The 16,056-nt window shown below is 39.5% G+C and overlaps 1 protein-coding gene across 1 annotated transcript in view; it reads left to right on the top strand.

Annotated features, from left to right (window-relative positions):
* The first annotated feature begins 4,904 nt into the window (after positions 1-4,904).
* Positions 4,905-16,056, top strand: part of ITGA8 (integrin subunit alpha 8) — a 132,909-nt gene continuing 121,757 nt past the window's right edge. Inside the window, exons 1-2 of the mRNA XM_032238105.1 lie at positions 4,905-5,394; positions 13,869-13,993. Of these exons, the coding sequence (XP_032093996.1) occupies positions 5,177-5,394; positions 13,869-13,993 (343 nt within the window). The 5' untranslated portion in view covers positions 4,905-5,176. The remainder of the gene's footprint in view (positions 5,395-13,868; positions 13,994-16,056) is intronic.

Raw genomic sequence — 16,056 nt, 5'->3', positions numbered from 1 at the left:
GAAATAGGGCCACTCCAAGAGATTCCCAGTGGCACACCATTAAAAATAAATGGTAAGAGATGAAACAGGCGTTGTACTTGCCTAGAGACCCCGTTGCTGTTTCCAAGATGGGGCTTGCTCCCTCAGTGTTAAATAGCCAAGGCAGCCTGAAAAGCTTCGGAGTCTCTGAGGCCAATGGGATCTTCCAGGTCTGCAGGATCCAGAGATGGTCTTTCCAGTTCCGCAATCCCACAGCAGACAAACGGAGGGCAGGGGTGGGGGAGGCAATGGGGCCGCCGAAACACGGCACCACTGCCACCGAGCTGATATTCCTCTCCTCGCCGCCGAACAGCTGGTGTAAATAAGGTAGCACGGAGATCGCTAAAGCCACCCAAGCCTCCACAGTCCGCGGCTGCAGTGTCCTAATGGCCCGGAGATGGTCCTGGGGGTGGTCGCACAATCGTGGGGCGCTCCCGCCGCTAGCAAGCACAGTTAGAAGATGGAACAGGCGACGGAGCCCCCAGAAAACGCCGCCGCCATTTCCAAGCCGAAATTCTCCTCTTCGCTGCCGAGCGGCCCGACCAGCATGGAAACCGCCAAAGACGCCGGAGCCCTTGCGGTTCGGGGCTATCCCCAAAGAGGTAGCCCCTACCGCTGACTGATCTTTTTGGGCTCCCTGGGTCTTGGGCTCCCCGAACGAGCCTCTTGTGTTGTATTTTAAAGATATTACCCGCGGTTTTTCCTGCATTTTCGTCGCTAGTTTTGGAGCGGACAGAGCCTTGCAGCCATCTTAATCATCGCACATGCGCCAGGATGGATATAAATGTGCTCGAGGCACGACATAACCGCGAACGTCAAAAGCGCGCCGTCAACACTGCGGCGCTAAAACCACGATGTCAAAAGCGCGCCGACAACAGCGCGCCGACAACAGCGCGCCGACAGAAGCGTGATTTAACTTAACGTAAGGTTTAGGGTTAGGTTTAGGGTTAGGTTTAGGGTTAGGGTTAGAGTTAGGTTTAGGGTTAGGGTTAGGTAGGTTTAGAGTAGGTTTAGGGTTAGGTTTAGGGTTAGGTTTAGGGTTATTTTTAGGGTTATGTTACAGCGCGCTTCTGTTGGTGCACTGTTGTCGGCGCGCTGTTGTCGCGCGGTTTTGACGGTGCGGTTTTGGCACCGCGCTTTAGTCACACGCGCTTTAGTCTACCGCGGTTTTGTGGTGGAACCAAATGTGCTACCTTGGATTTTGCAACTATCTTTTTTCTTTCAATTAAATCCCAAGGGAAAATTTTATAAGAAAACTATTTCGCAGAAGGTGGGGCAGTCAGCCAAGGGTAAGCTAGGCGAGCTGAAGGATTGTCTTCAGGGTATGATCAGAAAAGTAAAAATGGCAGTCACAATGATGCAATCTAAGCTCACCCTATTTTTATGAGCATTGTGTGTATGATGAACATAAAAAAACCAGACATAGCTTTGGTCTCACCATTATTGTGAGTTCTTTCTTGATAGTCTGCTACTTTGCCTCAATATTGAAAATAAATCCTTAAAACAATTTAAGTATTCTCAGAGAAGAAAAAAGGGGAAATCTTTGGCACCTGCTTTGGTTGACAATCTATTTCTTAGTCCTATAAAAGAAGACTAATATTTTTGTTACTATAATTTAAAAAAGAAAAATTAGAAAAGGTGACAAGTTACAATGCAAATATTTATATGTTCAAAGACAGAAAAAGACCAAAACCAATGAAAAGCCATGCGTATCACAATTTATATGAAAAATTGAACCAACTTTTGAAAAACCAAAGAAATCTTACCCATTTTGATTCATATTGATCAATCTTTCCATTATGTCAGTTGAGAGTCAGATTAAAGATGAGAATAAACAATATTTTTTAAACAGAGGATTTTAAATTCAGATTGATAGTTTCCAGTGTGGTGATAAATATCCTGACTTGGACAAGAAATACAGTAATGTGATCTTGAAATATTTAAAGAAAAATATTGATTTTTCTTCTCATTAAATCATTTATTTAGAACACTAAACGTTAGGAACAACTTACCTGAAAGCTTATCTATCCTCATATTCATAGACCATCTCTCAACATCTGTTTATTTTATTATATTCTCAGTGTTAAAGGAAAACTGCTTTCCTTTTTTTTTTTTGTATGCAAACCAGAGCATACAAGACCTTTGCTAGACCAATTTTCGAATACAGCTTGTCTGCCTGGAATCGGCATTGTATATTGGATATTAATACAATTGAGAGAGTCCAGAAGTATTTCACGAGAAGAGTACCCCACTTCTTCTACTCACAACAGAATACCCTATGCCATCAGGCTTGAAATTTTGGGCTTGGACAATCTAGAACTGTGCCACCTATGGTCAATTCCTGGAATTTTCTACCTGACTATGTTGTTACATCCCCAAACACCCATAATTTTAATCTAAGACTGTCTATTGTTGACCTCACCCCATTCCTAAGAGGTCTGTAAGGGGCGTGCATAAGTGCATCTGCATGCCTACCATCCCTGTCCTACTGTCTCCATTTATTCGTACCCATTTACTGTGTCCATATTTATGTTTAAACTTATACCTGTTATCTTTTACATGTTTGACAAACTAAATAAAATAAAAAATACATACATACATACATACATACATACATACATACATACATACATACATATATACATATTGGTGTATGCACACATGGCCCAAGGCATTTTAAGAAGTATTATGTTTTAGACATTTGACAATGTTTTAATATTTTAGTTTATTTTTTTTATACACTGCATTGTTTTTACTCCACCCTGCCAGTTTTATTTCATGCATTCATTATAATTATATTGTGGTTTTATATGTTTGCTTCTTTGTACACATTGTTCAGAATACTGCTGTTGCTAGGCAATCTAAAAATGTCACAAATAAATAGATTTAGCGTAAAATATTTGGAAGAGAACTCAAAGATCGTGCAAGAGAAGATTCATTAATTATATCTTCCATAGAGTGCCCAACCTTTCCATTAAAAACTCATGAAATGGTGTTCAACTACATTATAGGCAGTCTGTTCTCTCTTGAACAGCTAATACCCACCAGGACTCCCCTGTTTAGTCTGATCTTTTTTCTTATATTTTGAGTAAGTTCCTTTGGATTGAACTTTCTGAAACTGAAGAAATGTTTTCCACCTTATCTTAAGGTGAAAAATATTACCTATCAAATATTCCAAGATGGTTATGGCATAACCTCATAATTGTCTTTTCTCCAATTCTTTTGTTGAACTAAGCATGCAGTTTTTCTTTTTGTTTTAATTTTCATCATGAGTTTTAAACAAAGCAGCCCTTTTTATTCCCACTATTTAAAAAAGTGAACAATTGTAATTGAGATGAAGATGCTGTGTTGCTTTTGACTTTGTTTCAGTCGTGCGAATCACCTATCCAGTTTTGAATTAAAGAAGGATCTGTGACTCTCTTCCTTCTGCTCCAGGAAGTTGATTATGTATCAGGCTATCAGCTAACGCTGCAGTTGAAGGGAGATTCTCGGAGTAAAATACAGTGAGCCCTTACAAGTTGGTGATGACAGCTCAGGGCAGGACACTTAACCTTTGAAATAAATTCAATCTTTTTTGTAGTTGCTGGCTGTGGCCAAGTTATTCTACTTTCAGTTAAGCACATTCAATTGTTCATATACTGAATGCTCTGTACATGGTCTCCAACTTTCTTGCTAAGTTTATTTACTTAGTTTTTCTCCCTTTTTTAGTTTTGTCTCATCAGAATTGCAGAATCCGGTAATTCTGATGAGACAGAAGCTGATGTGGATTAAAGTAGACGGTTCATGTTCCATTAATTTTCACTAAACTGTAACAGGAAGGTGGAAAATAGAGAATTTCATTTACAAGCAGGATTAGACTAGAATCCTGCTGCTTGTTAAGTCTAAACCTGAAACGTTCTCATGTGCAAGAGAATATTCCAGTATTTACCCTATCCTCTACTACGTGAGACAATTTGAATGGAAATCTATTCATAGTCACTTCAACTTTCCAGATGAAGATTCTCTAAGAAGATTTTCCATTACTCTGAGACTTTCATTTCTAAGGTCTAACTTCAGATCTTATCACTGAACATGACACCTATGAGAGATTGAGATGAAAGGGATGAGCACAGAATGGGACAATGGGAGGAACAGGCTCATAATAAAACAACAAAACACTGCATTTTTTAAGTGAATCATGCAGTCATTAAGTGAATCCAGCTTCCAACACTGACTTTGCTTTTCAGAAGCCTACTAAAGGTCAGAAATGGTGATCACATGATCTTGGGATTCTGCAACTGTCATAAATAAACACCTGTTGCCAAATTCCCCAATTTTGATCAAGTGACTTTAGGGGATGCTGCAATGGGAGACCAGTTGCAAGTCATTTTTTCCAGGGCAGTTGTAACTTCAATCAGGAGAAGATGCTAAGGTATAAATGTGAATATTCACATTCACAATATTTTGATTGGAGTCATTCATACTGTGCAAAGATGGTTTATTGTTCCCCTTGTCTAGGGAATATTATGTTAATCTAGGCAATTGTGCCTTTGTCAACAAATTAAGATTTAAAAACTATTATGACTTATACCTTGCCTTTGTATATTTGGTGAATGCCTGTTTTGTTGTCTGCAGGGGAAAAAAATGGGATGGAGATAATTGCCCCCAACCCTTTATACCAGCCCGTTTAAGCCCTCCTAACACACTGCAAACTCAATTATGGGTGTTGGATTTACAGTGCGTTGTGCGGTTGGAGAGGGTGCAGGCAGAAGGCTGAAAAAACGCCTTTGCAAAAGCCACGACCGGACAACGGACACGGAACCCACAAATCCGCCGCCTGGCTTCCTGCCTCTCAATTTAAAGCGGATCTGCCCCTCGGGTTCTTGCGCCATTCCCAGAATGTCGCCCGCAGGAACAACACCAGGGGGCGGCACAACAAACAGCCTGATTCCTTCAGAGAAGCGCGGCTAGCTCGAACTTTGGAAGCGAATGGCTTTGCGCCTCCCTCGCCAAGTTTTTGCCCGGCGGGCGGCGCGCACGCAAAGCGAGACGGTGGGACGGCGGTTGCGGCCAGAGGTAGCCCTGCGAAGCTTCAAGCGGCGGCGGTTTCCAATTCTGGTTTCCTGCTTGAGTCTCAGGAAAGAGAAAGAAACGAAGCGAGGGAGCCGCTGCCAGGAGGATGTGGAGGCGGCGGCGTAGGTTGCCATCGCTGCCGACTTCGTCCGCTTGGTGCAGGCGCTGCGCGGCAAGCGACATCGCTGTCCTCTCGCTGCTTTTGTTGCTGGCGGGGCCGCTAAGTGCCTTCAACCTGGACGAAGAGAAGCTCGCCGTCTACAGTGGTCCAGATGGTAGTTACTTCGGGTACGCGCTGGATTTTTACAGCCCTGCACCGAATGCGTAAGTAGCGGTCCTGTTTGATGGGCGCAACAATTGCCTTGCTTGTTTTCTCTTGGAAACTGCAGCAGCAGGAGGATGGATGTCGGACGTTGCGATTTATCCAGGCAAGCCGTAACATAAGTGAGCCCCAGGACATCCGAATTTAGATCGGTTCCGAGCCGACACTTACTCCCCCCCCCCAGCTCCATCCTAGACGTGGCTCCATCCTCAAGGAAATGACAATGAAATCGTTATTCTCATAGTCACTATTGACTCTGACCATGCAACGCACACAGCTCCCCAGATTTTCCCCAGAAACAGCTCCCTTGTTAGACAGATTTCCAAATGTTCGTGGCGATGGAGAATGCAGATCTGTATAATTGGCATTCTGCATCGTTGAATTCAATGGGATTGAACGCCGAGCAGAAAAGTAGCGATTCTGTTGTTAAGGGGAGTCCCAGAGATTAAAATAGCGGAGGTGGGTTTTTTGGGTGGTGGTGGTGGTTAATAGAGAATAAATAGTGGGCGTGCACCTTATCCACACAATCTTCATCTTTTGCCTAGAGTGCCAGATAATGTCATGAGTGCTCTGATAATTGTGAATTTTAGTGACAGCAACAAAATAAATGCTAATCCAGCAATTCCTATCTTTTCACTGAGCTCTACTAATGTAGCTATGAACTTGTGGAGGAATCACCCATGGATCCACACACCTCTTTGCTCTAGTGAAGTTTGGATTGATAATGACTTCAGTAAAGGCAGAAAACTCCATAACACTGTTTTGCAGCTAAGTAGGGAATTTTTCACAGGAAGACATAGTAATGAGCTGCTGGATCTGGTGTTCAGTTGCAAGCCACTTCAAGATCAGAGTTCAGGCTAGTTCAGTCTTTCCCAAAAATGCACTGACTCCCTAGTTTAAAAAGATCTGTACCAAATTTTCCAGCAACATGACTGGGAATCTTGAGAGATATAATCCCATTTGGAGGTAACCCAGATTCAACAGAGATTTTACGTCTTTACATCTTATTCATAAAGTTGGATAATTAACAATTTACCATTTTTTAAATATGATTTAAAGAAGAACTTTAAAGAAAAATAGATTTCTTCTGTTTCAACCCTCTAGAATTTGAAATGTCTAAGATTACCTTTATAGTATCCTTTGAGCAGGACTACAGCAGGTGGCACCATTGAGACAATCTTGGCTGATCCTACAAACAGCTAAAGAGAGGTCAAAACAAAGAGAACTTGGCATTTTGAGCAGGAGATTATCAGGACGGTCCAGGACTGTAGAATGTAATTCTGTAGAAGTCTGGAAGAATGCATTGGCAAATCATTTCCACATTGCTGCCAGGGAAATTCCTTGGATATATCCAAAAAAAATCACAATAAATTGAGTTCAACTCAAGGGAGCCTTTACCATTTTAATTAGGTAGGAAATCAAATTATCAGTTTCTAATTTTAGAAGCAAGTAGTTTTCCACTAGTAGTAAGTATATTGTAGGCTCTATCCTTAGACATCAAGAAAACATTCCTTTGCAAACTGTGAATTATTGTCATTAACATGAATGAGAAAATTGTCTTGATGAAATCAGTATAGGAATGAAGCCAGATGAATATGTATGCCTTGTCTGCTTTTTCTACCCTAAACTGCTCTGTGTTTCATAAATGAGTGGATAGACTAATATTGTTGCACATTTAAATTGAGTCTGTGTGCGGAAAGATAGAACTTATATTTGTATATTTGTGACCTTTGCTCTGTGGCTTTCCATTTACATCTACAACTCACTATTTGATATTACAAATAGAGGATGCAGAAGTGTAAATAATATTGTGTCCTAAGTGTAGGAATGAACATTGACTGTATTAATGTGGCAACATTGACTTTGTGGGTAAACGATTCTGAAGATTATATCCTAATTATGAAACATGGTGGCATTAATTGAATGGATCCTGAAAGATCTCAATGTATTGATGACCAGTTTAGGGAAGGAGTTGTTTCAGGGGTGGGTTTCAGGCGGTTCGTGGCGGTCCCCGCGAACCGCTTGGTCTGCGACCCGGAAGTAAGTAACTTCCGGGAACGCCGAAGGATCCACCCGCCCGCCCGTGTTTCTTATCCGGTTTTGACTAGTTCTGTGCTTCCACGCATGCGCAGAACGCATACAGCGCCTGCGCGATCCTCCAGGAGCAGCTGGAGCATCGCACAGGCGCTAGTACGCATGCATGCACTGCACGCGTGCACGAGGACGCCGCCGGCCCTGTTCCAACCGAACCGGTTGGAACGGGTGAGAAACCCACCCCTGAGTTGTTTGTACCTCTTTTGTATTTCTTCATATAGGCAAATTGATAAAATTTGGTGCTGTATAATCTAAACTTGAAACTTAATAACAATAAAATAAATTGAGTAAAAAATTAAATGGAAAACCTAATAATAGCTGCAGAAAGTGTTAAAAATCATGTGAAAAGGATTAATAACTGGGCATATCCTAAAAATGATCAATTGCATAATTTTTGGCTCAAATATCTGACTAGCTTATATTCAATTATAGCTAAACAACTTAATGAAATATTGCATAGAGGACACATCAGTGACAGGATAATAACTGGCAAAACATATCTGATTCTAAAAAGTTCAGTAAAAGGGACACCATGAATCCAAAAACATGCTTGCCTAAAATGCTTAAATTACTTAGAGGCATAATAGTAGATAACATCCAAGATTATTTAGAAGAAAATAAGATCTTTCCAATAGAACAGAAAGGATTTCAAATGAAAAGCAGAGGTATAAAATATCAACTTCTAGTTGATAAAACTGTTTTGGAAAATTGCAAATGCTGAAAAACCAATGTATATATCCTTTGGATTGATTAAAAAAGTTTTTGATTTATTATCTTATATTTGGATCATCAAAAGTTGGAAACAACTGGTGTCTGTAAAAACATTGGAATGTTTACAGAAAAAATACTGAATCAATGAAAGGAAGAATTGATGGTTGGAAATGAAAAATACGAGCTTGTTAACATTAGAAGAAGTATCTACCAGAGTGACTTTATTATTTTTTATTGCTATGATACCATTTTCAGTGATTTTGAAGCAACCAAATCAAGCAGAAGGTGGATAATGATAAATCCTGCAAGTAACTTCGAATAATAGAGTTGGAAGGGACCTTGGAGGTCTTCTAGTCAAGCCCTTTGCTTAAGTAGGAGAGACTCTATACCATTTCAGACAAATGGTCTCTTTTTGAAAGTCTCCAGTGATAGAGCACCCACAATTTCTTAATGCAAGCTATTCCATTGGTTGATTGCTGTAACCATTAGGAATTTTCTCCTTAGTTCTAGTTGCTTCTCTCCTTGGTAGAACAATGGTTCCATCCATTGTGTGTTGTCTTGCCTTTTGGTGCTTTGTAAAATACTTTGCCTCCTCATCTTTGTAGGAGCCACTATTGGAACATGGAGTCATGTCTTCCCTACTCCTTCTTTTCGTTACACTAGACATACCCAGTCTGTTACTGTTTTTCATATATTTTAGCTTCCAGCCTCCTGATCATTCTTGTTGCTCTTCTCTGCATTCTTACAACTGCACTCTTGGTTACAACTAGAACATTAAAAAAGAAACTGAAGGTTTGATTTTGGCTATGCAAAAGCAAGCTGTTAGAATTAATGCAATCAAGACCACATTTGACAAATTATCCATTGATTCCAGAATAGATTGTGCAAAGTTGCAGAAAAAATAAATCATCTCATAAATCACACAAACTGATTATAAACAAAGATACAATATAGTTGCCAAAGTCATCTGTATAAACTAACATATGTCAGTAATGAAAAGGTGGTAGAAAATATAGTCAAAAATGTAACTGAAAGCAGGTTAAAATATTGTTGGATTCCTAAATACAAATTGATAAATTTTTGGTCCATAACACACTATATTTAACTGTGACTAAAAAGCAGAAAGTGTGGGTAATTTATGCAGCAAAATCAGGGGATAATAGAAGACAAAGAATTTGAAAATATCATAAAGTCTTAAGATCTGAAAATCAAAATGGAAGTAGAGAATTGTCTTTTACTGATCTAGCAAATATTATTAAAAGGAAGATTTGACTAATTGTTTTATACTTATAAAACATGGGTCTAAAAATGACATGAATAAATTATCACTAAGGTGTGCAAAATGTTATTGAAATTGAATTTGGAAAACAAATATATTTACTAATATAAGGTAAAGGTTCCCCTCACACGTATGTGCTACTCGTTCCCGACTCTAGGGGGCAGTGCTCATCTCTGTTTCAATGCTGAAGAGCCAGCGCTGTTGGCTGTCTCCGTGGTCATGTGGCCAGCATGACTAAACACCAAAGGTGCATGGAACCTTCCCATCAAAGGTGGTCCCTATTTTTCTACTTGCATTTTTTATGTGCTTTCCAACTGCTATGTTGGCAGAAGCTGGGACAAATAATTATGCAGCACTAAGGATTCAAATTGCTGAACTGCTGACCTTTCTGATCAACAAGTTCAGCATCTTAGCCAATGAGCCACCACGTCCCTATTTACTAATATACACAGGGTTAAAAATTTTTAAAAAAAATTAAAAAGAGAAATAATAAACTATAATCTAAAAGAAAAAAAAATCCTGGTTTTTTAAAAAAGTAATATATTAGAAGTAACTCTAACTGTAAAATGATAATTTCTAAAAAAAATGTTTAGAGTTTCAAAATGAATATAAAATTGGAACAAGAAGTTTTCCCTTTGGATTGTTGGTTAAAGAACTTGAAAGTGTGTTGTGATTTTTGCTATTATAGATGATGACAAGGCAGAAAATCTAATAAGTGAAAATAGAAAGATGTATTATTTCTCACAATGGAAAAAAAAGGATGGGGGGAAATGGATTTGGTTAGGATGGCAATGTAAACTGTTTTAAACAAAGAAAAGATTTTACTCAGTCTTATTTCCATTGGGAAATCACTTCCGGTTTCTTATGCTTGAAATAGAAAAAAATGAAACTTATGAGACATTGAGGATTGAATAATTGTATAGTTACAGAAATGCCTCAAGCATAAATAAATATACTGCAAAAATTTTATATTTCACTACAATAAAGAGTCATAAATCAATATTTTTCCCTTTCTTTTTAAACCTATCTCCATTTTAAAATTTTCATAATCCTTTATGTTATAATAAATTGTAATGAAAGATTGAAAAAACAAGTAAATGTGGAACGATTATGGCATAAACTGGCAGGGGTGATCTCAGTGGTTATAGGCATACTGGCTGTCATACTAAAAAATATTGGATATATGTAAAAAAATCTGCTCATGGACAAAATTTCCATCTGTTTAATTGTCATAGGCCACATTGGTTGGATCCACACATAGACTATGCCCGTGATAGTGAACCTATGGCACCCGTACCAGAGGTGGCATGCAGAGCCATCTCTGTGGGCATGCGAGCCATTGCCCCAGCTCACCTCTGCTGTGCATATGCGCACACCTTCCACTGACAAGCGGGTCTCTGCCACGCATATGTGGGGAGGCGAGATGCATGCATGGGAGGTGGGATGCATACAGGGGGCTGTACTCCCATTGTATTTTGAGGTGCACGTATGCATGCGTGCTTCCGTGCATGCACGCATACAGGTGCACTCAATCTGGAAAAGGTGGACTACATAGTCCATCAGTGTCGACATCTGCTATGTCAGTATCTGACATAGTCCATCAGTGGACTATGCCAATATATTATGATATCTTAGGTCAGTGATGAGGAACCTTTTCAGCACTAAGTGCCCAAACCGGAACACATGTGCATGTATGTGCATGTGAATGTGCTGGAGCACTGGAAACACAAAGATTAGTTGGTCGGCACACACATGCCTGCTTTTTTGGCCATTTGGTCAAAAACAGCCCAGAAAACGGCTTGAAATCAGCCTGAAAAACAGCTGGAAAATGGCCCGGAACAGGCCCAGAAAAGGCCTGAAAAACGGCCAGATTTTGGGCATTTTCAGGCCTTTTTCCAGCACTCCGTGCCTGTGAAGACTAGCTGGCCACTGTCTATGTGCGTGCCAGAAACTAGACGAGCAGCTGGCAATGGCGCACTTGCCCACAGAGTGGCTCTGCATAGCTTTGCCATCACGGTCCTAGTTCTTTGTAGAACTCAGTATATATGAAAGCCAAAACCAGTTAAAGAACTCACAGTTGTGGCTTCCCGTTGAAAAGATAAAAGTAGTGAAAATAGTGAATCAAATAAAGGAAATAATAGTGAAAACAGTGAATAGTTGCTAAGGGAATCAATACAGTTGTTAAGTTATTAGCACACTTATTAAGTGAATCTGTCTTCCCCATTGACATTGCTTGTTAGAAGGTCCCAAAATGGAATCACTCGACCCAGGGACACTGCAACCATTATAAATAGGAACCTGTTGCCAATCATCTGAATTTTGATCACATGACCATGGGATGCTGCAACAGTTATAAGTGTGAAAAATAGTCAAAAGTCACTTTTTCAATGCCATTGTAACTTTGACTGTTCACTGAATAAATTATTGTAAGTCAAGGACTACCTCAATCCTCATATAACCATTCTGTAAAATGTTATACCCTTGGCGTGGCAGATGAAGTAGAGAAGATATATTTAGAAGAAGATAAGAGAAAGCACATGGCTTGCTTAGGTAACTTTCCTCCAATCTGGGTGTCCTCTATATAGGTAGAGTAATATTTCCCAGAGGTGACAATGTTTGTTGAGAAATTCTGGGAGGTGCCTGGATATCTTCATAGCAGCTTTTTAAACTAGAGTCTTCCCAATTTAGAATCTTCAGCTCTCTGAATCTATTTTTCACCCACTGTTAAGGTCTCCATGATAATTCAATCCTTCAGTTGTATTTGAATGTAACTTTCCTAGAATAAGAATGTAGACCCCACAGTAAAAGAAAAAAGAAAAAAGCAATGCCTTTAAAGGAATGATAGTTGAAGCAGAGATGATATTCATCAGGTTCTGATCAGTTCTGGAAAACTGGTAGTGGAAATTTTGAGTAGTTTGAAGAACTGGCAAATACAGCCTCTGACTGGCCCCGACCCCATCTATTCTCTGCCTCCTGAGTCCCAGCTGATCGGGAGGGAATGGGGATTTTTTTAAATAATTTTTTTTATTTTTAATTTAAAAAGAAAACACAATCCTCCTTTACATGCTGTAGAAAGTGTATCAGTTGGTTACAAAAAGACTTTCGTGCATCTCTTCCACAGTCAACAAACATAATTCATATTAACTCAAGCATTTTAATTCAAATATTTAAACATGTCACTATCATCATATCTCCATTTTCATTTGACTATAATTGTTTAAGCGTCCTTCTTCATAAAATATACCAAAATTTAATACATAACCACATACTGGCCTTTCAATTACTATTTCTAAAATCCTCCACTAACACTAAATCCTTATGTCCTATTCTAGCTAAACATCCATAATATTTAATAACAAAGTTTTCTAATCCTCCTTTTTAAATCACTGTTTAAAATTTACATCCAGTTTCCTTATATTACACCCATATCTATCCATCTATCTATCTATCTATCTATCTATCTATCTATCTATCTATCTATCTATCTATCTATCTATCATCTATCTATCTATCTATCTATCTATCTATCTATCTATCTATCTATCTCTATCTATTTATCTATCTATCTATCTATCTATCTATCTATCTATCTATCTATCTATCTATGTTGTTATTCTTATCTCTCCTTTATATAACTATATCCTGTATGATAACATTTTCCCCCTAATAATCAAAACTTTAACTGTATCCAAGTTGGTTTCCCCTTTTTTTAAATTAACCTTTATGTATAATCCAAAGGGATTTCTAATCTTCCTTACATGGGTACCAGGGAATGGGGATTTTAAATATCCTTCCCCTGACACACCCACCAAGCCACACCCACAGAACCGATAGTAGAAACAATTGAATCCCACCACCGGTTGAATGCATGCTTCCATCAATGCTTCCTACACTTCCCTTGGAGCACACACTTGCCCTGAAAACCAAGTAGCCAAGGTGTAACCAAGTAGCTGTTTGCCAAAACAGTAAACAATGATGATGGACAGGAGCTTTTACCAGGCCAGAACCCAGTGATCTGACCTAGAGAGAGCTCTATGCCTGGCCCTCTATAACCAAAATGCCCAGGGAAATAATAGGAAAACGTCATTTTTTTAGCTTTGGTATTTCTTGTCACCTTCTAAAAACACAGTTCCTTAGTGCTTCTTCAATGCCATAGGTTATTATTTGACAGCCTTTGCTATTTGGCAAACATTATTTGGGATTAGAAATGAGGTGGGTTTTTGTTTTTTGTTTTGCTTTTGCTTTCACTAATGCTTTTCTTTTCTTGACTGAGGGTAAGGTTTTTGTCAGAGATCAGAAAACGATTTCTGGAATCACAGCTCTATCAATAAAGCAACTTGCCTGGGCTCTTCCAAATTCATACTTAGTGTTTTTCTCTTGCCTCTTTTGCAGAGTAAGCGTCCTAGTTGGAGCACCTAAAGCCAACACAACCCAGCCAGACATAGTGGAAGGAGGAGCTGTCTACTATTGCCCTTGGCCAGCCACGGAGTGTAAACAGATTCCCTTTGATAATAAAAGTAAGCAAATTGTTTCTGTGTCATCCTCTGCATGAGAATCTTCAGCCAAACTCTGTCTCTGATCATTGCCTCAGTTGCAAGCTGATCCAATGTTCCTTTCATTATGTCAGTTTGATCTAAATCTCTTTAGAGAAGACACAAATCTTAGATATTGAATGTACTATATCGCCTTGTGCAAAAGACCTTCTGCAGAAGAGTCCTGAGAGAAATTATGTGATGTCCAAGAACTGGACTTGTATAGTTTCTATCTTAACAAAAGTGACTTATTATACTTGATTAGAGTTAAATGGACTTGTATAGTTTCTATCTTAGAAAAAGTGACTTATACTTGATTAGAGTTAAATGGAATCTATTTTATTCATCTGCCAACTTAGCAGTTCGAAAGCATGTAAAAATGCAAGTAGAAAAATAGGAACCACTTTGGTGGGAAGGTAACAGCGTTCCATGCACCTTTGGCGTTTAGTCATACTGGCCACATGACCATGGAGACGTCTTCGGACAGCGCTGGCTCTTTGGCTTTGTAACGGAGATGAGCACTGCCCCCTAGAGTCAGGAACGACTAGCACATATGTGCGAGGTGAACCTTTACCTTTACTATTTTATTCATCTGCCCATTTAGGAGTTGGATTTTTAGTTCATTAGGTTTTCCTCCAGATTTTTAATCTCTCTTCTAAAAATTGCTAGACCAGTTGCAATAGGCCAGCATATGGAGTTTTTTGGGAAGATATATGAAGCACTTGGAAAATAGGTTATTTATATTTATTTATATTAAATGTAATATTTATATTGAATGTAATAATGTCCTATCTGCATATCCACAGTAGTATGGGGTTGTTTGTTCAGAGACTGATTGTTCTGTAATACTTCAAACCCTGTGCATCTCCCAGTCATTACAGAAAGTGCTGCAAGGAAGCCCCCTTCTAACAAATTATTGCCTCATTTAGTGACCATTGAAAGTTACAACAGTGCAAAAAAGGGCTTGCAACCAGTCTTTTATTTATAGGTTCTGACAGGTTCTGGAGAACTGGTAGCGGAAATTTTGAATAGTTCAGAGAACCGGCAAATGCAACCTTTGGTTGGCCCCAGAATGGGGAGGAAACGAAGATTTTGCAGTATTCTTCCCCTGCCACGGCCATCAAGCCATGCCCACAGAACCAGTAGTAAAAACACATACACACACACACACTCATATTCATTCATTCATTTATTCAATTTGCGTGTGGCTTTTCAGTACAAGTGAACAGGCAAACAATCATAAACAAACACTTAGGAAAGTCAGCAGGCTCTGGTCTCAGAAGAAGGTTTCACAGGGTGGCTGGTACAGCAAATAATAATAATAATGAATGTTTCCTGGGCCCCACTAGCTGGTATTCCCTGGACAATGTGATCTGGGCGCATTCTCATCCTGCCAGACCAGATTGGATGGACACAAAAAACTGGTATAAGATGGTCCCTCAGATAATTTGGCCATAAACCATGAAGGGTTTAAAGGTAACAACCAGCCCCTTGAATTGTATCTGGAAGTATAATGGCAACCAGTACAGCTCATGGAATAGGCATAAAGTAACCAATCCCTAAAAATGAATGTTAGAAAGTCTCATGCAGCTACATTCTTAATCAGTAGAAGCTTCTGAACGCCCTTTGGTATAGCCCCAGTTAGAGCACATTGAGTAATCTATAAAGGAGATCACAAGGGCATGAATAACAATGAGCAGGGCCTCCTGGTTGAGAAGTCGGCACAGCTAGCGCATAATCTGAAAATGTACAAAGATGTCATCTTCTTTACCAGCAGGAGCCATGACCTCAAGAGGACCCCAGATTACTTATTAGCTCTGTCAGGAGGAGTGCCATGCCACCCAAGACAAAAGACAGAAAGTTGTTAGCATCAGAATGCCCTGCACCCAAAGCCACTCAATTGAGCTGAAGCCTGTTGTGACCCATCCAGGCCTGCATAGCCTCCAGGCACTGAGATAGGAAATCCATGGCATCTGTCTGATGGCCTGGGAGGGAGATATAAATGGATGGATGGATGGATGGATGGATGGATGGATGGATGATGATAT

This window comes from Thamnophis elegans, chromosome Z, assembly GCF_009769535.1.
Source record: "Thamnophis elegans isolate rThaEle1 chromosome Z, rThaEle1.pri, whole genome shotgun sequence".
Taxonomy (NCBI): Eukaryota; Metazoa; Chordata; class Lepidosauria; order Squamata; family Colubridae; genus Thamnophis; species Thamnophis elegans.
The sequence above is the reverse complement of the archived record's forward strand: the minus strand, read 5'-3'. Positions and strand labels throughout refer to the sequence as shown.